Source organism: Pogona vitticeps, chromosome W (genome assembly GCF_051106095.1).
Source record: "Pogona vitticeps strain Pit_001003342236 chromosome W, PviZW2.1, whole genome shotgun sequence".
Lineage (NCBI taxonomy): Eukaryota > Metazoa > Chordata > Lepidosauria > Squamata > Agamidae > Pogona > Pogona vitticeps.
The window spans coordinates 890,060-918,052 of NC_135798.1; the positions used below are offsets into that span (position 1 = coordinate 890,060).

Here is a 27,993-nt window from a genome sequence, read left to right on the forward strand (position 1 = left end):
ATAGGGCCGCAGCCAGGCGATCCACCAAAGATGGAAAAAGGTGGTATGGACCACCGATGCCACCTGAGTCTCCATGGTGAGCACCGGGTCCAGATGGATCCCCAAGCTGCGGACCCCACTCTTTGCGCCAAGGGTCACCCCCACAAATGAGAGAGAATCACCCAAACTGCCAACAGTGGGGGCAACAACCCTCAGGACCTCTGTCTTGTCTGGGTTCAGCCTCAGCCCATTTTCCTGCATCCATTGCAGTACAGTCCCCAGGCAACACTGGAGGGACAGAATGGCATCACCTGCAGTTGGTGAAAAGGAGATGCAAAGCTGGGTGTCATCAGCATACTGATGACACGATGCCCCACATCCCCTGATGACCCCACCCAGTGGCCTCATATAGATATGAAACAGCATTGGGGAGATAACCGAGCCCTGCGGAACCCCACAATTGAGGGTCCATGGGGCCGATAGCCTCTTCCCAAGCTGTACTCTCTGAGGAAGGTCCCTGAAGAAGGATCGGAGCCACACACGCACAAGGCTACCAATTACCAACCCAGAAAGCCTCCCCAGGACGATATCGTTGTCGACAGGATCGAAGGCTGCTGAGATGTCGAGAAGGACTAATAGAGATATTTTACCCCTGTCATCCTCCCTCAACAGGTCATCATACAGGGCAACCAATGCCATTTCTGTACCGTGGTGCGGCCTAAAGCCCGACTGGAATGGATTCAGGGTGTCTGTTTCATCCAAAAGAGCCTGAACCTGATCAGCCACCACCCTCTCAGCCGCTTTGCAGATGAAAGAAACATTGGCAACGGGCCTATAATTACCAATTTCGTCCGCCGCCAAATTAGCTTTCTTCCTTATGGGCCTAATGAGTGTCTCCTTGAGGGCAGGAGGAACCCTGCCCTCAGGGAAAGACCCATTAATTATTGCTGTGGCCCATTCGGTTGCTATTGACCTGGCTGCTTTGATTAGCCAGGCCGGGCAAGGGTCAAGGGAGGAGGAGGAGGCATGACAGCGATCAAGCACTTTGTCCACAGTATCTGATGTCACCGGCTGAACAAGATCTAGAGTCACCGTGGAAGACAGAGCGCTGGATATCTCTGCTCAATTCACTGTATTTAAAGGAGAGCTCCCAGCAAATGGCATCCACTTTAGATTTTAAAAATGCTGCAAATTGGTCCGGTGAAATACTAGCGGGAGGCCCGTCACTCAGACCAATTCTGGGTAGGTTGCACACTATACGGAACAACTCCGCCTGCTGATTTGAAGCTTCGCTTATCCGGTTAGTGAAGTATGCACGACTAGCAGCCTTTACCTTAGCCAGGTAAAGGTTAGTTGCGACCCTGACAGCTATCCAATTATAATTCATTGGGTTCTTCCTCCACTTGCGCTCTAGCCTTCTCCTAAGCTGCTTCATTGCTTGAAGGTCCCGATTAAACCAGGGAGCAGGCTGAGCTCTGCATTGAAGAGGGCATTTAGATGCAATTGTGTCTATAGCTCTGGTGGCAGCAGTAAACCAGCCATCAACCAGAGCCTCGACAGGAGCAACTCCTCTCATGGCATCCATGAGAGTGGTCTAAATCAAATCAAATCAAATATCAAATCAAATCAAATCAAATCAAATCAAATCAATAAATAAATAAATCCTGGAATCCTACAGGACCCGGTAGCCTTCAAGGGTGGACCATAGAAGTGGGTCCCTGCTCCCCTAAGAGGTTACATTTTATTAGGTGGTGATCTGACCATGACAAGGGGACCGACACGAGGTCAGTCACCATCAGACCACACTCACCCTAATTGGTGGAAAAAATCAGGTCTAACATGTAACCACCCACGTGGGTAGGGCCGTTGACATATTGGAACCTGTTCAAGGAAGCCATGGTTTCCAAGAACTCAAGAGCTGGCCCAAAAGTCTCTGGCTCTGTGTGAATGTTGAAATCATCCAAAACCAACAGATTCGGGGATCTCAACAATGCCGCAGAGACAAAGTCCACCAGCTCCGGTACGGAAATGGCTGGGTCGCAGAGAGCGCGGTAACCCAGCAAGATCCCAATACCATTCCTGGCCCCAGTCGGCATGTGGAGGGCCTCTAGACCTGGCTTTACCACTGATGAGTGCCTAGTAACCTCCAAAATGGTTTTATATACAATGGCTACTCCCTCCTGCCCCTCCAGTCTACCCTGGTGCTGGACAGCATAGCCGGGTGGACAGGCAAGTGCTGGGGGGGGACACCCCTCTCCGCCAATCTACATTTCAGTTATGCATGCCAGGTCTGCATCCTCCTCCAGGATGAGATCCTAAATCACCTGGGACTTATTGGATACAGACCTGGCATTCAACAGCACCAGTTCTAGAGTGGAGGGCTGGCTGGTCTGGCTACCTCGATGCTGACAGTTGATCACAGTCCCAGAACAACGAACAACCTTCAAGCATTTGTTCGTCGTTCTTCTAACATGAGTAGGAACTATGTCAGCGTTGTATCTCCCTCTACCCATGATCACCGAGATGTTCAGAGGCCCCTCGCTGGGAGGGCAGGCCTTCCAATCCATATCAGATAAAAGAAAAAGAAAGAGAAGAAAAAAGAAAAAAGAAAAGACTAAGACTAAGACTAATAAAACGCTGGGTCAAGAAATATTTTCTTTTCTCCATTCTCCGTCTCCCAACACTCCATTAGAGTGGATGTGCCCTGAGGGTTCTGGTATTGTGTGAGAGGGAAAAGAGCTCCCCTCTATTCACTTGATCAATTCCCCTGCATAATATTAGATGTCTAAATCATCCCCCCCATGCCTTTTCTCTAAAGAGCCGCAAATGCTGTCATGTTTCATTATCAGGGGGGTGCCCCAGCCTAGTCATCATTTTTGTCACTTTCTTCTGCACCTTTTCCAGTGCCATCATGCCTTTTTTGCAATACAGTTGTTTTATTTTCCATCTCCTTTTTTCATGTTCCCTAGCATGGAACTCTTACTTCATGGATTGCTTTTTTGTTGTGGTGAAGGGGCTTGAGTAACTCAGAGAAGCGATGGGCTATGCTGTGCAGGGACACCCAAGACGGACAGGTCATAGTTGACAGTTCTGACGAAACTGCAGCAGAAACTGGAACACCACTCCAGTATCTTTGCCAAGAAAATTCCATAGACAGAAACAAAATGCTAAGAGAAATGACATTGGAAGATAGGCCCCTGAGGATGGAAGGTATCCAACAAGCTACTGAGGAGGAGCGGAGGACAAGGACAAGTAGCTCCTGAGCTAATGAAGTGGTTGGGCCAAAGCCGAAAGGACGCTCAGCTGTGGATGTGCCTGGAAGTGAAAGGAAATTCGGATGCTACAAGGAAGAATACTGCATAGGAACCTGGAAAGTAAGATCTATGAACCTTGGGAAGCTGGATGTGGTCAAACTGGAAATGAGAAGAATAAATAGTGAACTAAAATGGATGGGAATGAGCAAATTCAATACAGACTATTATCATATCTACTCTTGTGAGCAAGAATCCTATAGAAGTGGTCCACCTAGAATAGTCTTTTAGGCCAGATGGGTGGGGTATAAATAAATAAATAAATAAATAAATAAATAAATAAAGAAAGAAAGAAAGAAAGAAAGAAAGAAAGAAAGAAAGAAAGAAAGAAAGAAAGAAAGAAAGAAAGAAAGAAAGAAAGAAAGAAAGAAAGAAAGAAATGCAATAACTCTCATAGTCAACAAAAGTGTGGGAAAAGCTGTAATGGGATACAATCTCAAAAATGATAGAATGATGTCAATATGAATCCAAGGCAGACCTTTCAACATCACAATAATCCAAGTTTATGCACCAACCTCCATTGCTGAGGAGACTGAAATTGAACAATTTTATGAAGATTTACAACACCTTCTAGAACTGTCACCAAAGAAAGATGTTCTTCTCATTCTAGGGGACTGGAATGCCAAAGTAGGGAGTCAAGAGATAAAAGGAACAACAGGGAAGTTTGGCCTTGGAGTTCAAAATGAAGCAGGACAAAGGCTAATAGAGTTCTGTCAAGAGAACAAGCAGGTCATCACAAACACTTTTTTCCAACAACACAAGAGGCGACTCTACACATGGACATCACCAGATGGGCAATAGCGGAATCAGATAGATTATATTCTCTGCAGCCAAAGATGGAAAAGCTCTATATAGAGAGTGGGTGGGGAGAAGGAGAGGAAGGGGCAGAGCCTCAAAGGGGGGGCAGAAATGGGAGAGGGGACACCCATGCGGGTGGTGGGAGAGCCTCCTGATTCCTCCCCCCTCAACAAGATCTCACAAACTATTTCACGGCAGGTCATCCCACCTGAGGAAAAAAAAAGCCTTCACCTCTGGCACAGGTGAGGAAGGGGGGCCAAGAGGGAGGGGGGAGCCCTTTGAGAAGAGACCCCCTTCAGACACCATTAAGGGGAGGGGGAAGGGGACCCAGAAGAGGCTCAGGAGGGCCGGCCAGGCATCTGGGGGGGAAGGAGCCCCTTTTGCACCCAGCTGAACCCTCTCTTCTCCCACAAAGCCCCATTTCTGGGACCCCCCATGTCCCCACTTTGCAACCCCCTCCCTCCTTCCCTGCTGCACCCCATAGCCCGCTTCTCACCTGGTGGGTGATGTTTGGGGGGTTTTCCAGAGGAAGGAGAAATTGGGTGGAAGAGAAAGAGCACGGGGGGACGCGCCCTCCTTTCCCTTTCTGTCAACCCCCCCCAAAAAAAGGGTGCCTGCAGGATCTGGGGAAAGAGGGGGGGGTCTGCTCGAAGGAAAGCCGAGGAGGGCACACCGACACGAACACACAGAGAAAAAGGGCCCGGGTGCCTTGCTCGGGAGGAAGGGTGGGATCGAGGCCCCTCCCAGGCTTCCCATTCAGGCCCCCCTCCCCATTTACAGCCCCTTGGAGAAGAAAGAGGGGGGAGAGGACAAAAATTAAAGAGACGCCTCTCCCCCTCCGTGCAAGGAGGGCCTTTGCGGATTGCAGAGTGGGGAGAGGGGCCCGATCCGGAGTGCACGGGCTCTGGGGGGTGTTGCAGGGGGGGAAGGGAGGCTCTTTTTCAGTTGGGCTTCAGGACGCGCCATGGTACAGAAACGGCATTGGTCGCCCTGTGTGATGACCTACTGAGAGAGGCCGACAGGGGAAAAGTGTTCCTGCTGGTCCTCCTCGACATCTCAGTGGCCTTTGATACCATTGACCATGGTATTCTCCTGGGGAGGCTCTCTGAGCTGGGAATCGGTGGCCTTGCACTGTCCTGGATCCGTTCCTTCTTGGAGGACCGTCCCCAGAGAGTACAGCTTGGGGAGAGTTTCTCGGCCCCGTGGAGTCTCAACTGTGGCAGCCAGACTTATCAGTGGCGTGAAAAAATACCAACATATTTCTCCCACTCTGGCTGCATTGCATTGGCTGCCCATCCGTTTCCGCATCGACTTCAAAGTGTTGACGCTTACGTATAAAGCCCTAAACGGTTTAGGGCCTCGATATCTGGCGGAACGCCTACTCCCACCAAGATCTACCCGTGTCACTCGTGTGAGCCAGGAGGTGAGGCTGAGGAGCCTAACACCGAGGGAGGCCCAGAAGGAGAAGACAAGAAATTGGCCTTCTCGGCGGTGGCTCCTCGCCTCTGGAACAATCTCCCTCCTAATATTCGCACGGCTCCCTCACTGGGCATTTTCAAAAAACAACTAAAAACATTGATGTTTCGGCAGGCCTTCCCCTTTGTCAGTTCCTGACCCCCCTTTCCTTCCACTCCCTAGTTCTGTCCCATCTTGCTATAAGCTTCCCTATGTAAAATTGCTTTTAATTATATCGTTGTTCGTTTGTGTTGTTGTAAGCCGCCTACAGTAATCTTGATTAGATAGGTGGGATATAAAATAAATAAATAAATAAATAAATAAATAAATAAATAAATAAATAAATAAATAAATAAATAAATAAATCAATCAATCAATCAATCAATCACTCAATCAATCAATCAAATCTCTCTCTCCAGCCCCTTCTATGCCCTTATGGCCCCCCCACCCAGGGCCCCCCCACCCCCTCCCCCGTCTCGCAAAAAAAAGAAATCCCCCCCCCCCCGATTGCTCACCTCCTTTAAGGTCCTCTGGCGGGAAACTCACAAGGAAGCCGCTCCCCTCCGCGGCCAAGCGGCGGCCTCTTCCTCCTTTGAGAGCCCTTTGGGGAGGGACGCCCTCCAGCGGACACACACACGCCCCCCCCCCGCAGATCCCCCCCACCGATCCAGTGCCTCTTCCCCCTTTGAGAGTTCCCTGTCTTCCTGAATGAAAAGGGCGGGGGGGGAGGGGAGTGGAAGGGGCGGAGCCTCAAAGGGGGGCAGGAAGAGGAGGGGCCTTTGCTGTTTCTCCCCCTTGAAAGCAGGGAATCCTTCCCAGGCCCTCCTGCGCCCCCCATTTTGATGGCCCTCCAGGAACCCCTCCCCACTGCAATCCCCCCCATGGCCAGGGCCAGCGCCCTCTCCGGGGAAAGAAAGCCAGCCCGGATCGGTCCATGGGGGGGAAGGGGAGGGGAGGGGGGGAGTCCATGGGGAAGGCAGGTCACCCCCCCCCCGGGAACGGGTGAGGGGGGAGGCGGGAGCTCGGCTGGCCCCGCTCCATGGAAGGAAGGAAGGAAGGTCCGTCTCTCTCTCTTTCTGTGCAAGTTGAAAGATAGAAACAAGCCTTCCTCCTTGCAGAAGGGGGGGACGGCCGTGTCGGTCTCTGCAAGGGACACCGGCAAACACACTCTCTCTCTCTCTCTCTCTCTCTCAAATAAGGTGCCCCTTCCGCTCTCCCTGCCAGGAAGGCCAAAAAGGCAAGGCGCAGTCTCTCCCCCCCTCCCTTCTTCTTCTCCAAGGCTTCTCCTTGGGGTTTTTTTGGGGGGATTTCCCCCCTTCCCCCCCTTCCCTACATGCTTATGTGCTTCCTTGAAGCATCTGGCCGGACCAGAGAGAGAGAGACACGGTCAAATTTAGGAGGGCTCTTTTTGTGTCATTTTTATGAGGGGGGGGGATCCATTTTCTTTCCATTGAAAGAAATGAATGTTTTGAGGTTTTAAGTTGCTTTGCCCACGCAGAGAGAATCCGCCCCCTCCCACCTCTAGCTGTCAAAGTTCGGGCTGATCCTGGTGTCCCTAAATAACTGGATCGAAATCTTCCAATTTCCCTGGCTTGGTAGAGGTGATCTTCCGTCCTGCCTTGATAACAAGAATTACCCAGTTCGACCACTGTGTTGCTTGGTAATAAATAGTTGATATTTTGGATTTTATGCACCTTGTGGCTCTTCATATCCATAGGTTTCATTTTGTTTCATTAACCATATATTTCAGTAATGCTGAATGTATTTTAGGACTCTTTTTAAAATTTCGTAAATATGTCATAAAGCATCTTTTCCTTCTAAGTCCTGTATAATCATTTTCCCCTTCTTTTTTCCGCATTTTGTGGTTGGATCTAACACTAACTGGATTGTTTTATGACATCAATAAAACAGACGTGGGCCAGGCCTGCAACAAAGTCCTCTCTTTACAGATGACCGCAGATGTCCAGTCTCTGAGATGCTTTTTGTAAGAAGTGGTTGTGCGATCGTCTGATGTTCGCCACTCAAATCTTGGGTTGCTTAGAGGCCTATAGAGCAGCAGTATAGAGTGGTGTGATCCATCCTTCTAACATGTTCCTGCTCGTCCTGGAAAGTCTGGAGAATTCCCAGTATCTTCTTGTTGTTGGTGGCTCAGACATAAGCTCCACTGAGTTCAGCACCCTTTAATTCCAGGTTAGTGACTCTGGGAATGCCGACTTCATCGGAGAGGAGACTGAAAGCATAGCAGGCCTCTCTCTGGAAGCTGGACTGAAGCCTGCGGGGATGGTTTGAAACCACCAGATCTCTCTTTGCTTGGGCCAGAAGAACCACAGAACAACTAAGAGATTTATCAGATTGTTCCCCCCCCCCATTTAAGAGGCAACATCAAGAAGATCTGAGGCAGTCAGCATTAAAATCTTTCATCAATACACATTGCGAGGCCTCGAGGACGCTGACCGAGGGGTGAAGGGGCCGCCGGTTCCTCTATGAATGTGGGCGCAAAAGCCCCCTTTACTTAGATCCACTCAGTTTCTTCTTCCCACTCCGTTCCGTAGCCGGCTCTAAGTGACTTCCAGGTAACTCGGTTCTCTGTGGGACTGAGGGCTAGAGGTTTCCCCGAGGTTCTACCCATTTTAAGTGTTGAATCATTCTTTCCTTCTGCATTATAGTCCTGGCATCCTCTGCTATTTCTACAAGAGTCACCAAGGTCGTGAAAAATGTTTCCTCGATTTTATTCGGGGAGGGGGAAGGGGAAGAGCCAAAGAGTGGAGGCACCTTTTGAGGTAGAGGCTTTTGGGTCTTTTGTTCTTAGCTGCCACCTCCCTCAATAGGTCCCTCTGAGGCAACGCCTGCTAGGGAAGAGATTTTATCCATAGGGGTTGCTTTCAGGGATCCTGCAATGATTCTGTAGCTTTCATAGGAGAAAATACTGCTATATAACTTTGTACCAGCATAACCCTGATCAGGCCCTCAAAGCATCTAATTTAAAACAATTAAAATCTTATATCCTCTCCTTTCAAGTTTTGAGGATTCCTAAACCTTTGGGAGTCTTGAAATATCACGAATGGAATGGAGCCTTTAATAGTAAAAAGAAAAAATGTTGGTCGTAGGATCAGCCCCTCGGGTGGCAATGTTTTACTCTTAATGGCCTCCCTGCTTCCTGTTCCAAATGCTTCTGAAGTTTCCCCAGGCAAAAGGGGGGAGCCCTGCAACCTGAAAGGGAGATGATAGGAAGCTTTATAATTCTGGTCCCTGTTGCAGGTTATGCCACACAAAGCGACGCCAGCAGAATTTTGCCCACGGAGGGCTATGTCTGTAGGAACTATACCACACGGGGCTGGCCTACGGGAAGCACAGGGCCATGGCTGGGCGTCTGCAGCCTTTCCGGTTGTGTGCCCCAACTGGTTCTTGATAGCTTTCAAATAACATCGTTCCTTGCACAGACCTTTTGCTTTGTGTTTTGGTGTCAGTGCTCAATCTGTATAACATCTAGATATTTGAGGGCAAAAAAAGAGATCTGTTTGGATTTGCTTTCTGGTAAACCTGAAATTTCCAAAAGGCCTCTTTGTTTCTCAGATGAAAGGCGCACATGCGAGTCTTAGTCGGGTGAGGGTTAAGTTGATTTCTGTCCTAGAATGGCCCCTGTTCTAATGCATGAGAGACCAGAAGGCCGTCTGACGGAGCAGCAAGGGTGAGGTCAGCAGGAATAACAATCTTTGGGGATCTTGAGGAAGTCATTGCTGAGAAGGAGCAACAGTCAGGAAATCAGAGTTTCCAGACTGAAGAAATGACTCCACTGTGTCCTGGTTGTTTTTGCCATAAAGCTAATAGACCGACATGGCCGTGCTTTCGGTTGAGACATCAAGATTCATGTCTTCAGCTTCAAGTCATTTCCCCGTAAACTGAAAAGCCCAAGCGTTGCTAGGTTCTGAGGTACTTAGGTAGTTTAGGCCTAATTTGAATATTCCTTGCCTCTCAATTACCTGCCCAGGTAATCAAGTGTGTATTGGAATGACTTGTATTATTAGTCCCCAGAGAAACATTAACAGATGTGATATGTGAACAGAAGAGCAAACAAGCCGTACCACACTGGGATCAGCCTAAGCCTGAATGTGCAGAATCCCCTATGTGCAGGGAACGGGTGTCATTCATATATATAAAGAGAGAGAGAGAGAGATTGTGTGTAGAACAGGCAGAAAGCCGAAGGTGAATTTCAGACTGATTGTTATGTGACTGCTTTGAACAGATCAGAGTCGAGTTATTTATGCACATGATAATCTAGCTCTGAATTTGGTCTGCAAAATGTAGCCAATGACGGCAGTTTTGGAAAAGTGTTAGCATCACAAAATAATTGTGCAGTACTTCAAGCAAAAAGTTATGGGAAGGAGGAGGGTTGTGCACACTATTTGGGGTGATGTGTTCATTTTTAGTGTTTCTGAAAATGTGAATGCTTTTGAATGACTTGAACATATACAAGGATGCAAGCAAAAATTGCGGGTATTCCTCTCACCTACACTTGTTGATGCCTGCCTGCATGGGTTCCCCCCCCCATTGTCTTCCATTTCCCTTTGTCGCAGTGACTTAATCCCTTAAGGAAAAATGCAAAAGCAGGATATATTGAATTCTCAGACCAGAGGCTGCCCAACAGTGCTATATAATCACAGCCAAAACATACTTTTCTGCCCTGTACATAGATGTCATCTGCTTAGCAGATATTAGTTCCTTGTTTTGATTTGAAAAGCTTTTGTTTTGAAATTCAAAACAGAAAATAAACCTTTCAGGCTTGCTACTTCCCAGGCGGTGCAAATCCCTGCAGTTTGGAAACTAATGTTCTGCATTAACCCGTATGCGACTCTTCCAAGGTTGTTCCATACTAGGAAGCAATACTGTAAATGAATCTATCAACTGGTGCCAGCCCATTCTAGTGGAATCTGCGACTTCTATATATTACATTTTGGAAGTGCCAGAAAGATTTTTAGGATCAGAAGTAACCTGGAGCTTAGCTAAATCTAATGCATCAGTTCCTGTGCGGTGGCATGCAGACGCAGGAATTATAAAAACGGAAGAGTTCTATAATTTCAAGTCCAGTTCTGGATTACCAGAAAAACAACATGATTTTTCACAGAAGCGGTGGATGTAGCCCTGTGGAGCAGGCGTCCATTGCTGACTTGTGCATATTGTATGTTGTTGACGTTGACCACCAAGCTGCAACTCTTGGACTGCTTCTCACAGCGCTGTTGCCAGGCGGGAATCTTCCGCTTTGCAGCTGGCTGCACAGGGTGGCTGGAACTTGACATAAATCGCCCAGGCTGCTTGAGGGGATTGTGTGTGGCATAACTGGTGTTTTTAGTTCAAAGAGCATATATAATTGCCACACCCACACACAAGCAACACACAGCCTTGCACATGGCAGGTTGCATAATGGATTCCATTTTTTTCAGAGGGAAACATAAGATGTCCCTAGCCTTCTGTTCAGGCAGAGATTCCATCTGATACGATCCAAATGCATGTAAGCATTTTTTCAATTTGGTTTAGTGAAAAGAATTTTTTAATTTAGCTGCCACTTGTGTCAAGTATCTCATTTTGTGCTCTCTGTTGAATTTGGTGCGTGCCTCTAAATCATACTAGAAAATATAGCCAAGCCCGTGAAGGACAAACGATATACGATACAGATAAGCCAGTGACATCTGTGTAAAGAAATCCAGTGCTAGACAAGGACGGGTGAGCCCTGAACTCAGATATCCACTTGGCCATGGAAACTCACTGAGGATGGGCAAGACCCAATCACCACTGGACATATTCACATTCTTTGATTCTGTTAGGGTTGCCGTAAGTCAGAAGGGATTTGACAGCACATCTTTATTCATATCAGAACCTTGCACAATTTAAAATTATGGACATATATGAAATAGAGATATCATTAAAACAAACTAAAATGTTAAGATAGTAAGACTATTTTTAACCAGAAGCACCTATTTAAATGAATTTACTGTATAGAAATTATTGTCCTTTACATGGATCATTGGATCATTTTGCTCATCAGCAAGTTTACAGTGCAATTTAGGGAACGCCTGGGTGTGCTCGCAATTACAGTGGTGCCTCGCACAGCGATTGCTCCATTTTACGTCGAAATCGCTTTGCGATGGACTTTTTGCCATCACAAGAGCGATCGCTTTGCGATGGCCCCTATGGGGAAAATGCGCTTTGCAAAGCCCCCATTTTCGCACAGCTGATCGGCGATTCCAAAATGGCCACGGGTAAACAAAATGGCCACCCGCTGTTTTGCCTCGCATTAGAGGCACCGAAAATGGTCGCCCCTATGGAGGATTTTCGCATAAGGTGAGTTTTAAGCACATAGGAACGCATTAAATGCATTTTAATGCATTTCCATGGGCTCTTTAAAATTGCTTAGCAATGAAATCGCATAGCAGCGAGTTTTGCTGCAGTGTATTTTCCACTCTTTCGGGAGGCTCCTTCCATGTCCCTACTAAGGTAGCACATCATATAGGGATTATGGGTTCAGAGCCAGGAAAGTCCCAAAATAAGTGGAAAATGGGGCATATGGGCGATGTTGAACTGTAGTTACTCCTGATGGTGTTGAACCTGGAGGATGACCGGTTGAGTTTCTTGGGTCACAGGACCGGAGCGGAGGAGACGTCCATCTATGCATTCGACTAGGGTTGGGATCTCTTTATCTTGTACAGGGATCCGGTGCTGTTTCATGAAAGTTGTGTCGATGAAACAGCAATCCGCCCCAGAGTTGACCATGGCATGAACAAACAAACAACATCCATCTGGCAGGCAGAGTTTAACTGGTACAAGGAATGGTCCTAGGATGCTAAGGTATAGTTCAGGAGACCCAGCTAAGTGCCCCACATCTGAGGGTCCATTCAGACATGGGGCAATTCTTTTACTGGCAATGGTTTCACAGAGTCAAGGTTACACCGCTTAACCAAACAGCCAGAAGCAAAGTGTCCTGCTCCCCCACAGTACAGACAAAGATTCTGGGAGCGGCGTCGTGTTTTTTCCTCAGGGCTGAGGCAGGGCCGAGCTGCTCCCAATTGCATAGGTTCAGAATCCTCTGGTCTGATATTGGGGGCTGTCAAGGGTGACTGCAGGAGGCGGGAACCGCCCTGTGCTAAGCGTTGGCTCTCTAATCAATGAGTAAGCATAGAGTGATTAGTTCTTGCAGCGTGTTGGATCGATCTACACGTGCCAGCTCATCCAGGATCCCATCGGCTAACCCCTCCATATACTGGCCCATAAGAGCTGCCTCATTCCAGAGTAAATCTTGAGCCAAGAGTCTGGGAGACTGAAGCCTTTCTGTGTTTCAGGGCCCGAATCTTTCTGTTGGCAGTGGCAGCTTGCAAGGGGTTAGCAAACGCAGCTGAGATATGTTCCAGAAAACCCTGGTAGTTAGTTAACAGGGGTGAAGGAGCAAAGAGTAGCCCATTTAGCTGCCTGACCCTTGAGTAAACTAATTATAAAGCATACCTTGGTTTTGTCTGTGGGAAAGTCTCTGGTGCGCAGTTCAATATACAGCTTGCACTGTGCCAAGAATGCTGAGAACTCCTCCACACTTCCTTCAAATTTCTCAGGAGGAAGCACAGGACACTTAGCCTGAGAAGCAGCGTTGGCTTGTAATTTGTTGCTGTTAAAGCTGTCCGACTGTCTGGGTAAGAAACTGCACCTGAGCAAGCACAGCATTCAGTGGACCTGAGTCTTCGCTTGCTTTTCCCTCCATGTTGGGAAAAGTGTGGTGGTGGAAGCAATCTGTCACGTTCCCAGGGGTTACTATAAAACAGCTCCTTGAGCTGCTGGAAACCTTTCCATCCTGTTAATACTCAGGACTAGTTGAACGGATATTTCTGTGGACAGCCTTTGAGCAATCCTCTGACTTTTTTGTCCTAAGTCTTTCCCGAGGCCTGGCCCGAAGCTTGTCTGCTGGGGAAGGAGAATCTGGAGGCGGTTCAGGTGTTTCTGATCTCTCAGCATTCTCTTCAGCCTCAGTTAACCCTTCTGGTTCCAGGTCTTCGGCTGCACTCATGACATCTCCTCATTAGTTTGGAAATAAAGGAAGTTCCTAAACCTGTTATTAATTCTGATGCAAAACCCACTTGGCACATTGTGCCGTTCACCTTTGTGGCCTCTGCTTGTCTTTCCCTCACAAAGACTCACATTGCGTTTTCCTCTCGCTGCCACTAATGGATTACCTCAATCCATAACATAAATGATGTTTGTCTGAACACTTGACATGTGAACAGAAACAGAACTTATTTATTGAAGTGAAGCAGATCGAATAATAACAGAAGTTTCTCAGATAAACATTATACACAGGAAAATCATCAACAGTTCTCAGTACATACTTCTTTTCTCTTGCTATATCAATACCACCTTCTCCACCAATTTTCTTAACCAGGTTTATCTCTATCAGTATCTGTTCCCTCTCTCTCTGACTAACCAGCCCTATCGGACTTCTCCTTCTCCCGCCAAACCTCATGTGACTGCTGACTCCGCCTCTCTGGTCCTCTCATAGAATCATGCAAATCAGCTCATGAATATGAATGGCATGAGTGATGTGGGGGATCATCACATTCCTTCCACCTAAGGAGTTTGTTTCATGAGGGAAAACCTTACTGTTTACCCTTATGAATGACAGAACATACAGAGGACATTACATACAAAACACCATAATAATATGCTTACCAGTTATGTCCTAAATCATATACCATATTTCAGCATATAACACATCATATTTACCATATACTTATACATAACTTATACTAGTTTTCTCTTTATTACTATGTTTACTAGAGCAAACTTATTACTTTAAACATTTAAAACAATCCATACAATTATAAACATTTGCATTAACTACATTAATACCAATTGCATTGCATCACCTTTGCATTAATAAAGACATACCAACCTCTTGCATTACTTACATCAACACAATTTACATTACATTACCTCCACATCAATAAGGCTACTCACCATTATTTTTACCTTCATTTTACACCTCAGTTCATCACCATCCAAACTTTGCATTTTAATCATTTTTCATAACTATACACAAACAGAACATTTAATACAACATTACAAACTTTGTTTATCCACTCATTAGTCATGCCTCTGGAGCAGGCTAGAGATTTTGAGGCCTATAGAAAAGTGGTATATTCAAGATTTGGCATAAATGCAGAACACCTGAGGAGAAAACTTCATTCCCTTACCAAAAAACCTGAAGACTCTTATTCCCAGGTAGGGGCTAAATTGGTTCAATGTTTGGACAAACAGATGGAATGTGAAAATGTCTCTTCTCTAGAGCAGATGAAAAATGTGACTGGGTTAGAACAATTTTATTCTATTTTGCCTGGGGAATTGCATTATTTAGTCAAAGACAAAAATCCTAAAAATTTATTAGAAGCAGGTGGAAATGTGGATTCTATTAGTGAGATTCAAGTTTTCTGAGCTAAAATTTTACAGGCAGGACTGGGACAACAGTAAGAAACCCTTCAACAAAAATTACCTCAGCAAAACATCAGGGAAAGATGGCCAGCGTAGTACCTCACCTATATTGTCAGGGCCTACTTCACAGAAGTGAATGAACCCTCCCTGAGGAAAAGTTTAACAGATCGCCTCAAAATGACCGAAGGACTTACAGACAACGTTATATGTGCAGAGAGTTTGGGCATTTTCAATTTAATTTTATGAAAAACCAAAATAAAACAGGAAAAGATGATAATCAGACCAAGAAAGTATACTGTGTCAAAGCTGTGGAAACCACTGAGGGATGTTGTAACCATAGGTCTGTCTCCATGCAACCAAGGCTGCTGCTGAGCCTGAGGAAATCCCTGAAGCCCCTGTAGTTCATTGTTTTTTGTATTGAATATGACAATTCTCTTCTTAAAAACTCTGGGGAAGCAATAGTAGGAGATGGAAAGAAATATATCTCTCTAAAGGACACAGGTACTCAAATTTCTATCACCCATTCAGACGTGATAGCATGGGACAACATGATTCCAGGCAGAACTATGATCTTAAAAGGAATTGGGAAGGAAACTAGTTTTGAATGTGGCAGAGGTTCAAATAAATTATGGGAACTGGTATGGAAAGCTGCAAGTGGCCATTTTGGATGAAATATTGGTTGCCTTTCTCATTGGTTGGGACTTAACAGAGCATGTTAAGAGTGCGTTTGTACTTACATGCTCAAAAAGGGGCCAGAATTCACTCACTGCTGTAGAAAGGGATACTGTAGCAGAGGGAAGCCTGGAAGGAAAAAGTTCCTTAGAAAGTCATCTTAATAGCCGTTCAAAAGCTGGTCTCATGCTTTTGAAGAATACAAAGAAAAATAGTTTTGCCCAGGAGCAGAAGGAGGACATTAGCTTGGTGGGTTGCTTTGAAGTGGCCAATTCACCCACTTTATTGTCTCCTGAGTGCCCTGAGAGATTTTGCCTAGATAAGGATCTTTTGTATAGCGAAGTTTTAGCCACCCCATACAGAGGAAAAGAACCTCAAAAGCAATTAGTGGTCCCCAGTAAATACAGAGAGAAAATCATAAATCAAGCTCACTGTAGTTTCTTTGGAACACATATGGGGGTCATATGAACCACAAGAAGGGTTGCCTAGAACTTCTTTGGACCAGGTGTGGGAAAACAGGTTACATATTATTGCAAGACTTGTGATGTATGTCAGAGAAGGGGGACAGGGCAGGACAGAACCAAAGCAAAATTATGTCCTTTGCCAGTCATCTCTACCCCATTCTAAAGGCTAGGGATCGATCTGGTAGTTCCACTGCCTAAAGCCACCAGCTGGGGGAATAAGTACATCTTGACCATCATGGATATCCTGAGACAATTTCATTACGGACCATAGAGACTGGCACTGTGGCAGATGCCTTAATAAATTATATGAGCCGATTGAGATTTCCTAGTGAAATAGTTAGTGATTTGGGAACCAGCTTCACTTCCAGACTTATAAACAGGGTATGGAAGGCCCGTGGAATGACCCACATCAACTCTTCACCGTATCATCCCAAGACCAATGGGCTAATTGAAAAATTTAATAGTACAGTAGTATGCATGACCAAGGCCTATGAGGCAGGGAACCCAAATGATTGGGACTGCAAAATACAACCCCTATTATATGCCTATAGGAGCATTCCTCAAGAATGTATCGGATTCAGTCCTTTCGAGTTGTGTGAGGACCTTTAGGTCTGCTCTGTATGAATTGGGAAGACCATAAGGAGAGTGACCCAGAATCAGTCATCGAATATCTGAACAAGTTGCAAAACACCCTGCAAAGGTTCTATGGAGGTAGCAGGAGAGAACCTAAGGGCTGCCCAGACCAAGCAGAAGACCTAGTATGACAGAAAAGCCTAGGGAAAGAACTTTTGGGCCTGAAGATGAAGTCCAGTCAAGGGTCATAAGTTACCATGAGCTTGGGAGGGTCCCTATAAAAGTGTCAAAAATGAACAATATAAATTATGTGATTCAGAAGGAAGAGGAGGGTCACAAGGTAGTGCATGTCAACATGCTCATACCTCATTATAGAAGAAATCTCTGGACCCTATATGCTATCAGAGAGGACCCAGGTGATAAAGAAGAACTTATATATTGGGAAGGGATAGGTGAAAAGTGATTTAACCCAGAGGAGGTAAACCTAGGCCCCTCCCTTACCATACTACAGAGGAAAGAAGTACCTGAGATTCTGCAAAGATACCAAACCATATTTACTAATATACCTGGGAAAGCAAAGGGGGTAGTCTACCAAATTGACACTGGGGATGCCAGTCCCATAGCTGTCATTCCTTATAGAATTACCAGGGATTATGTCAAAAATGTATGATGAGAGGTCCAGGAGATGCTACAGCCAGGAATAATCACCCCATCTGAGAGTCCCTGGGCTGCACCCATAGCACTAACAGACAAGTTTGACAGTAGCATCAGATTTTGTGTAGACTACCGAAAGTTAAACCATGTCACCAAGGCGGATGCATATCCCATGCCACGCCTGGATGACTTGATTGAGATGATAGGAGAGTGCAATTACATCTTATGCATTGATCTAACCAAGGGATTTTGGCAGATTCAGATGGACCCCGAGGACCAGGAGAAAACTGCTTTCCAGAGTCCTCTAGGCCTGTTTGAATTCCGACTCATGGCTTTTGGACTGATAAATGGTCCTGCGTATTTTCAAAGATTAGTAGACAAGACATTACATGGCCTCGGAGATTTCACAGTCACCCATATGGATGACATCGGCATTTTTAGCCAGACAAGGGCTGAGCACAAAGAACATTTAAATCAAGTGCTGCAAAGAACCCAGAAAGCCGCTTTGACTGTAAAAGCAAGTACATGCCAAATTGGACAGTCTGAATTAAAATACCTTGGACATTTAGTGGATGGGGGGGTAATCAAACCCCTGGACTCCAAGATTGAGGTAATAATTAAAGGGCCAATCCCTACTTCCAAAAAGCAAGTCAGATCTTTCCTGGGTTTGGCAGGCTATTATTGGCAGTTCATCCCACACTTCAGTGCAATCTGTACCCCGTTGTCGGACGTCATAAGAAGGAGCCAGTGAGCATTAGATGGACCCCTGAGTGCCAGCAGTCATTTGACCAGCTGAAGGAGGCATTAACAACCCGACCAGTCCTCAGCGCACCTGACTACAGCTGGGAGTTCACAATCTTCACCAATGCATCGAACATTGGACTAAGAGCAGTGCTTTGCCTAGCAGACAGAGAAGGAATTTTCCATCCGGTAACATATATAAGTAAGAAATTACAACCGAGGGAGACACATCTGTCAGCTATTGAAAAGGAGTGCCTAGCAATTGTTTGGACTTTACAGAAACTTAAACCATACATCTGGGGATGTAAATTTACACTATGTACTGACCATTCGCCTTTACTGTGGATGTGGTCAATAAGAACTAATAGTAAACTGATGAGATGGGCCCTTTTGTTGCAGGACTTTGACTTTGACATAAAAAGTGTAAAGGGAGCCCACAACACTGTCACGGATGCACTATCTAGGAGGCCAGGTGAATGATTCAAGGACTTTAAAAATAAACCTGAATGGACTATTGAGTAACCATTTAACTATCTATTTAAAAGTTCCATAATTATGTTATATTTCCATAAGGTTGTAACGTTCAATGCCGTAAGTATAAATCATAAGGTAAAGTATGTAACTGAATTGTATTGGAGTGTTTAGTGTAATAAGATAGTGTGATTGTTAGATAAGATGTTATTGCTTGCAGAATTTTGCCAGAGGGTAAGTAGGGTTTTTGTACAATGATGCATGTTGGTTTAAGATGGAAAATGAGTTTCCTCTCCTAAACAAACATATTTAAGGGGGGAGGAATGTGGCATTCACCAAAGTTATGCAATATGAGTTATGCATTATTCATACGTTAATGTGATTAAGAGGCAGGGCCAAAGGAGGTGGTAAAAAGGCAGAGCCTGAGAGGGGAGTGAGTCAGTCTGAGTCTGGAATCAGAGAGAAAAAGATTGTTTGGGGGGGGTCTAAGGAGAGATTGGTTAGAGTATAACCTGTGATAATTAATATAGAAGGTTAATATTGATGATTGATAAATCTTAAAGAAGATGCTTATGAATTATTCCAGCAACCATCTGTAATTAATAAACTTGTTCTGTTGAAACATCAGTACTGGATGGACCTTCGTCTTTTCTAAGTAAACTAGGTTGATAAAGTCGATCAATTGGTGGCAGCGTATCAGAGGGTGTGCTGAGGTACCTTGTGAGCTCCGTGTTTGGGGAAACAAGCAGCGGCCATGAGGGCGAACATCGCATCCTTTCATCATCCTTAATCTCAAAGTCCCAGCATGCTCTGTAAAATGAAATCAGGAAAAATTCAGGGCACTTTCCTTTCCTATATTGGGGAAATTTCTTTAGGTTGATTTTTTAGAGATTTTCCTCACTAGAGTTGTTGTTGTTGTTATTATTGTCATTTTTGAGCAGCTTCTAATTGTTTCATCTGTATTTGACATTCAATTTCTCTTTGTCTTAATTCCATTTGTCTGGCCTTAGCCCTCCCCTTTTCTCTGGCTCTTTCTCCATTTCAAAATCTATTTCTTTTTGTCTGGTCTTATCTTTCTCCATTATCTCTAATTCCTTGAGCCATACCTGAGCTTTCTCTTCAGCCATAGCTTTAATTTCTAGTTCCTTAGATTTCTCTCTGATCTCCAATTCTTTAAGCCTGAATTCATGTTCCAACTTCCATTTTTCAAAATCTTGGGAGCTTAGGACACATTCTCTGAGGCAATCGATACAGGTCCCTCAGGTTCTTCGTCACTCTGAATTTGAGGGTTTCCAATTTTATTCCCATTCCCTCAACCTCTTGAGAATCAATTTCCTCCATTACTGGCTTTTTCGTTCTTTTGGGTGGCCTAAGTATGTACTTTCTTGATAAAAGGGATTGATTTCTATTGCTGAGTTAGTCAGGCCTTTTTTAAAAAAACACTTTTAGTGCTGTTTTCTTTTCCTGGTATTTTTCTAGGGTACTATGCAGTTCTCAATCGGCAGCTAAAGATGGCTACACTTTCTCTGGCTTCACACAAAAGACACAATGTTTCTTGGTCTGAGACAACCTCCTTGCCTCCAGACACAAAAGAAATTCTATTTTCAAGCCTCTGCTTTTTATTTTCCTATCTCTTCTCATCTGCTCTGACCCTGGCTTCCACTTTTTATCCATCAATGCTCCCTTATCTCTCAGAGGCTTGGATTTCAAGCTAGCCCACTGGGTCTCTCAAATCCTGAGGAAACAAAAAATTATTTTCCCTTTAGAGTCGGTTCCCTATCTTTAGTTCCCCCAGATCCGTGTTCAGAAAGCTCTAGCAGGTCACCCATTTCTTCACCATAGACCTCTGACTAAAAGGTACCCACAACTCCAGAAAATTCACTCTTAAACATTTGCTTTAGTGGATTATTTCGTATCCTGCCGCTGGACACCAATTGTGGCATTCACCCTTGTGGCCCCTGCTTGTCTTTCCCTCACAAAGGCTCAAGTCACATTTTCCTCTCACTGCCACCAGTGGATTACCTCAATCCATAAGACAAATGACGTTTGTCTGAACACTTGACTTATGAACAGAAAGAGAAGTTATTTATTGAAGTGAGGCAGATTGACTAATAAGAGAAGTTTCTCAGATAAACATTATACACAAGGAAATCATCAACAGTTCTCTCAGTACATACTTCTTTTCTCTTGTTACAGTGGGGTCTTGACTTAAGAACGGCTTGAGTTAAGAACATTTTGACTTAAGAACCACTCTCTTAGGAAAATATTGACTTGACTAACATACTTAGATTTGAGTTAAGAACTGAAAAAACACCATGTGGGAGGCATGGAAAGTGCAAAATTTGAACTTTCAGTTAACTGTTGGCCAGTGAAAAGGGTGCCTGACTGCTTCCTCCCTCCTCCCAGCATTTAGAGAGTGGATTGGGAGACAGTCTTCGGACTGCCTGGTACTGTCCTGCCTGGACTGTATTTTCCCTGCCTTCCCTGAACCTTTCTTGACCTAAGAAAAAGGAAACAAAATATCCCCCTCTAGTGGTCGAAGGCGGAATAGCAGCTTCCCATTAGTTTCTATGGACGGAAAAGAGCAGATACGGATCAAATGGTTTTCAATGCATTCCTATGGGAAATGCAGATTTGACTTGAGAACTTTTTGACTTGAGAACCGCCTTCCAATACGGATTAAGTTCTCAAGTCAAGACCCCACTGTATATCATTACCACCTTCTCTATCTATTTTCTTAAGCAGCTTTATCTGTCAGTATCTGTTCCCTCTCTCTGACTAACCAGCCCTATCTGACTCCTCCTTTCCCGCCAAACCTCATATAGCTGCTGACTCTGACTCTCCACTCCTCTCATAGGATCATGCAAATCAGCTCATGAGTGACTTGGGCAATCGTCACACATATATAACTAATTAATGCATCCACCACAGTTTCTGTGTCTATGTTTCTTAGAGGAAATGCTTCTGGGTATCTGGTGGCAAAATCAATAATGGATAAAATATTTATTTCCCCGTCTGGTCACCCTGGGTAGGGGTCCCACCAGGTCCAGACCTAAACATTGGAAAGGGGTTTGAGATAACAGGCAATGGGCATAGTTTAGCTCTAGCTTTGTCATTTCCAGTGTCATGATCATAAATAAGTGGTTTAAAGCATGTAATAAAGATGGATTATGTAGTCCTAGGGATTGTAAAATGGAATCAAATTGGTTCTGTGTAAGAATGGTTTTGCATGATGGGAATGTTGTTGAGTAGGACTGTGAGGATGTTTACTTCTAGGTTGTGCAGTTAAGACCAGATAAGACCAGACACTTGTTTTGACTAAGGAGAGTCTGAAGCAGAGCAGCAACACCTGCGTTCTCATGAGAAGATGTCCCTGTCCAGTTATGAGCCCAGTACATGTAATGTAGTGAAACATATAATTGACACAGGTAACCATGCACCTGTAACTTGCAATCCTGAATTTACTGAACGGACTAACCTGAAATGTATTGAAATTCCTATTCAAAAGATGATGAAAATGGACATCATTGAGTCTAGCCAATCTGTACGGAGTAATCCTCTGATTATTGTGCCCAGAGAAAAGTCATCTCATTATGTTTTTGAAGCAGATTTCAGTCAATTGAACCAGATCACAAAATCATATTGTTATTCCTTGTCAAGTGTGGAATTTATAACAGAAATAATTGCTAAAGCTGAATTTGTAACAGTCTTGAAAGTCCAAGCTGGTTTATTCCATATAATGATAGATGAGGATTCGAGAGACAAAACTACTTTTGTCAGCCACGTTGGAACTTATCGTTTCAAAAAAAATTCCACCTGATTTAAAAAATGCAAGCCTAACTGTTCAGAAAGTTGCTGAAGAAATTCTACAGGCATTTCCTTTTGCATATGCTTATTTGACAGATATTTATTTATTTATTTATTTATTTATTTACAATATTTTTAGCCGCACCATTGCCAGTGGTAATTTTGTGCACCACATGAACATGTTGAATTTGTATTGTGGCAATTTTACAATGTTAGTTTGAAAGTCAAAGGTGAACAGTGTCAGTGGATCAAAGGAAGAGTTTTGTATTTGAGACACTGGATTGGTCAAGAGGATAATCAACCCTCAGATGTTCGAGTTGCACCCATAAAAAATTGGCCTGTTCCTATTATAAGAGATCAGGTCCTAATTTTTCTCAGATTGATTGATCATTTCAAGGAACTCGTTTATGATTATAGTGAAATAGTTTTGCCAATCAAAAAGCTTCTAAAGAGACAGAAAACTGTCATGATAAATTGGACACAGGAATGTCAAGATGTTTTTGTTGTCTTGAAACGTAGACTCCTAGATGAACCAGTGATGAAACTACCTGATATTGATATGCCTTTTGTTCTGCAAACAAATTTTTCAGGAGTGGGGCTTGGTGCTGTTTTGTTACAGAAGGGGGATGATGGGATATCTCATCCAGTGGCTTATGGCATCAGTGAACTGAAGCCTCATGAGAAAAACTACTGTAAACATGAAAAAGCAGCCTATGCAGTTTTATGGACCACACGTCTTTTTGAACCTTACCTGGAAGCAAATAAATTTACCTTGCAGACACATACATGTGCATTGTCTTGGTAGAACAGAATGAAGTCTCATGACCAGAAATTGTTACGCTGGTACAATATGTTGCAAGAATATGATTTTGTCCTTCAACAATTGCCTGAGGGAAGACAGTCATGCTGACAGCCTTTCTAGAAAGTGTTGTGGAGATTCAGAAGTGACAGATAGTTAAAATGATGGATTTCTGATTTATTAATGTTTCCCTCGAACTATGTATTTGAAAGTCCTTGAGCATACACAGAGTGTTTTATTCTATCTTACTGATTAAGAGTGTTTTAACATAATGATTTTTGTGTTGGTATACTGCTTTCATGGTATAATGATTATAGATCATTATCGATGTAACTGAGTGCATTTTAAGTTTTTTCCTGATGATATAATCAGATGTATTGCCAGTATTATCAGTTAACTGACTGATGTTTCTACAATACTAATTGTTTTTTTCTATCTTCCCCATATTAGTGAAGATGCCTAACTAAATGTTTTGTATTCAAATGCTGCTGTTAGAATGTTTCCCTACCTCAGTGCTTTGCTAAATGATATGCATAATTGTAATGTAATGATTTTAATGATGTAGTGTATTTTAACATAATGCGATTTAGTTACTAAGCTGAACTATGTAACCCAACATGCTTAAATGTATTATTATTTTAGACCAAAAACGGAAACGCTACAGTTTCTAATTTTTGGAATTCCCAGGGTGTGTCATGATCATGAATAAGTGGTTTAAATCATGTAATAAAGATGGATTATGTAGTCCTATGAATTGTAAAATGGAATCAAATTGGCTCTGTGTAAGAATGGTTTTGCATGATGGGAATGTTGTTGAGTAGGACTGTGAAGATGTTTTCTTCCAGATTGTGCAGTTAAGACCAGATAAGAAGACCAGACACTTGTTTTGACTAAGGAGAGTCTGAAGCAGAGCAACAACACCTGCGCTCTCGTGAGAAGAAGAGGAGGGGAATTCATCAACCATCTTGTGCCGTGATTGGATGACATCGTGAGAGACAAAGAAGACAGGAGGAGTTTAGCATATACAAAAATGAACTCTTGCCATGTGCAGAGGATCCTCCTTGTTCCTTCCCTTCTTTTTGAGGAACCAAAGATTTTTCTAGGTCTTTTTCCTGATGCCTTGTGCTAACGGAGGACTTGGGGATGTAGAGACTTGACGAACGCTAAGAAAGGGGGGCTTTGTGCCTTTTACCTACACTGAGGGAAGCTATTAGAGATTTTTAGAGATTTGTAACCAAAAGGGAATTAAATGCCTGGATTGTAACTGTAATAATCCTTGGAAATGTCTTATTGCGATGCTTTTGCATATTCTGTAAATCTGTATACTTTTTTCAATTAAAAAGATTAATTATAACATCCTTTTTGGTTTCTTGAACAGCAACGTCTGATGCAGCCTTTTCCCAGCAGGGGAGGCCAGGCCACATATGGCTAGAGAGTCCATTTCATTGAGCTTTGGTCATTCTAAATGACTACATCTAAATGACTGTAGCATCAGACGTTGCTGTTCAAGAAACCAAAAAGGATTTTATAGTGCAAAAAAGTGTTTTTTTTTAAATAGAACAGACTTCTGGACGGGGTCTGCAGTACGTCCTAGCTGGGGTCATTCAGACTCTGCTCAAGCTGATAAGGAGGACCCAGACACCTGGAGCTCTCTATTCAACTAATCAAGCATTCCTTACGGAGGCTGGGTTGTGACATCCAGTACCTTGCTTCTAGCAAGTATCACAGGTTGGCCAGTACTGATTAATTTGCTTCCCCATCCCTGGCCAATAAAAATTCTGTGCAACCCTTTGCTTAGTGCAAGAGACACCCATGTGTGCTCCAAATAAATCTTTGTGAGCTTTTTCCAGGATATTTTCTTGGTATTTAACATGGACAATTAGCTGTTAGTGGGGCCTTTCTCCACCCTGATCAAAGAAAAGTGGAAGAATTTGCCCAAGCGCTTGAGGAAACTCTTCCAGGCCGAGCTGATGCTATTCACCTGAATGATGGGAACATTTCAAGAATTCTGTTTATAACACCGCCTTGTCCACATTTGGCAAGAAGATGGCAGACTGGTTTGAAGCCTGTTCGGAGGAGCTGATGCCAGCCATTGAGAATAAGAGGAGAGCTCTTGCAGAATACAAAGCCTGTCCTAGTGAGTACAACTTGCAGGCTCTTCAAGCTGCTGGTAGCAAAGTCCAACAGGCTGCCAGGATATGTTCCAATGATTATTGGCATCAGCTCTGCTCTCAGATACAGATAGCAGCAGACACAGGTAACATCAAGGGAATGTACGACGGTATCAAGCAGGCTTTAGGTCCAATACAGAAGAATTCTGCTCCCTTCAAGGCTGCTACAGGCGTGATCATCCAGGACCGAGCACAGCAGATGGAACCCTGGGTGCATACCACGTTCTATGCATTTCTATGGTTCCTCCCCAAAGTGAGTTCTTTGATGTGAAATCAGGGAACTGTTGTGACTGAAGCTCTTTCCACATCCCAAGCATTTATATGGTTTCTCCCCAGTGTGAGTTCTTTGGTGGGAACTCAGGGAACTCTTCTGATTGAAGCTCTTTCCACATTCCAGGCATTTATATGGTTTCTCGCCAGTGTGAGTTCTTTGATGGGAACTCAGGGAACTCTTCTGATTGAAGCTTTTTCCACATTCCAAGCATTTATATGGTTTCTCCCCAGTGTGAGTTCTTTGATGGTTACTCAGGTGAGTGCTTTGACTGAAGCTCTTTCCACATGCCATGCATTTATATGGTTTCTCTCCAGTGTGAGTTCTTTGATGGGAACTCAGGGCACCGCAATGACTGAAGCTCTTTCCACATTCCATACATTTATATGCTTTCTCCCCAGTGTGAGTTCTTTGATGGGAACTGAGGCTCTTGCTGTGACTGAAGCTCTTTCCACATTCCATGCATTTATATGGTTTCTCTCCAGTGTGAGTTCTTTGATGGGAACTCAGGGAACTGTTCTGATTGAAGCTCTTTCCACATTTCATGCATTTATATGGTTTCTCCCCAGTGTGAATTCTTTGATGGGAACTCAGGGAACTCTTCTGATTGAAGCCCTTTCCACATTCTATGCATTTATAAGGTTGCTCCCCAGTGTGAGTTCTTTGATGGGTAGTCAGGTTATTCTTCTGATTGAAGCTCTTTCCACATTCCATGCATTTATATGGTTTCTCTCCAGTGTGAGTTCTTTTATGTGAACTCAGGGAACCGTTGTGATTGAAACTCTGTCCACATTCCATGCATTTGTATGGTTTCTCTCCAGTGTGAATTCTTTGATGTGAACTCAGGAGAGTGCTATTAATGAAGCTGCTTCCACAATCCACACATTTATATGGTTTCTCCCCAGTATGAATTCTCTGATGGTTACTCAGGTGACTGCTCTGACTGAAGCTCTTTCCACATTCTATGCATTTATATGGTTTCACTCCAGTGTGAGTTCTTTGATGTGTACTCAGGCCACCATTCTGCCTGAAGCTCTTTCCACATTCCATGCATTTATATGGTTTTTTCCCAGTGTGTGTTCCTTGATGTGAACTCAGGGCACTGCTGCGACTGAAGCTCATTCCACATGCCATACATTTATATGGTTTCTCCCCAGTGTGAGTTCTTTGATGGGAACTGAGACTCTTGCTGTGAGCGAAGCTTTTTCCACATTCCATGCATTTATATGGTTTCTCCCCAGTGTGAGTTCTTTGATGTGAACTCATGTGAGTGTTCTTACGGAAGCTCTTTCCACATTCCATGCATTTATATAGTTTTTCCCCTGTGTGAGTTCTTTGATGAGAACTCAGGGAACTGCTCTGACTAAAACTCTTTCCACATTCCATGCATTTATATGGTTTCTCCCCAGTGTGAGTTCTTTGATGGGAACGGAAACTTTTGCTGTGATTGAAGCTCTTTCCACATTCCATGCATTTATATGGTTTCTCCCCAGTGTGAGTTCTTTGATGGGAACTGAGACTCTTGCCGTGACTGAAGCTCTTTCCACATTCCATGCATTTATATGGTTTCTCCCCAGTGTGAGTTCTTTGATGGGAACTCAGACTCTTGTTGTGACTGAAGCTCTTTCCACATTCCATGCAGTTATATGGTTTTTCCCCTGCGTGAGTTCTTTGATGAGAACTCAGGGAACTGTTCTGACTGAAACTCTTCCCACATTCCAAGCATTTATATGGTTTCTCCCCAGTGTGAGTTCTCTGATGGGTACGAAGGTTATTACTGTGAGCAAAATTCTTCCCACATTCCATGCATTTATACGGTTTCTCCCCTGTGTGTGTGCGTTGATGGGAACTGAGGTGACTGCTATGACTGAATTTCTTTCCACAATCCATGCATTTATGTGGTTTTTCCCCAGTGTGAGTTCTTTGATGTGAACTCAGGCTACAGTTCTGACTGAAGCTCTTTCCACACTGTAGGCATTTGTACTGTCTCTCACCTCTCAGGGATGTTTCACTTGAAGTACATTCACTTTGCATTGTGTAGTCCTTTCCTTGTTCAGTGCATTGACTTTGTTTCTCCTCTGGGTGGACCTTGTCAAGTCTATTGTCATCTGAGGCACCCCTGAATGTTTATCTGCCCAGGGAACCTTTTCTCCTTCCTTTTCCCTGTTGATTTTTTCAGATGATCAGAAGTGCATCAACATCAGTAGGAAGAGCTGGAGATTTCTTTTCCCCTCTTGTTCTCTGCCTTCCCTTCTTTCCTTTTCTGCCTTTTAAGTGTGTCAATTTTTTTTGTCCTTCACAGTAATTTTTTTCCACACTGAAAGAACGACTGGCTCCACAGAATTCCACTTGTGCTCTTATTCAC

At 44.1% G+C, this 27,993-nt stretch overlaps 1 protein-coding gene across 3 annotated transcripts in view; it reads right to left on the reverse strand.

Moving 5' to 3' along the window:
• Positions 1-13,795: 13,795 nt before the first annotated feature.
• The window catches only part of LOC144584979 (uncharacterized), a 34,706-nt gene continuing 20,508 nt past the window's right edge, over positions 13,796-27,993 (reverse strand). For all 3 annotated transcript variants that reach the window (XM_078382375.1, XM_078382376.1, XM_078382374.1), the window contains one exon: positions 13,796-27,993. In XM_078382375.1, coding sequence (XP_078238501.1) covers positions 25,593-27,662 — 2,070 coding nt within the window. In that variant the 5' untranslated portion in view covers positions 27,663-27,993 and the 3' untranslated portion in view covers positions 13,796-25,592.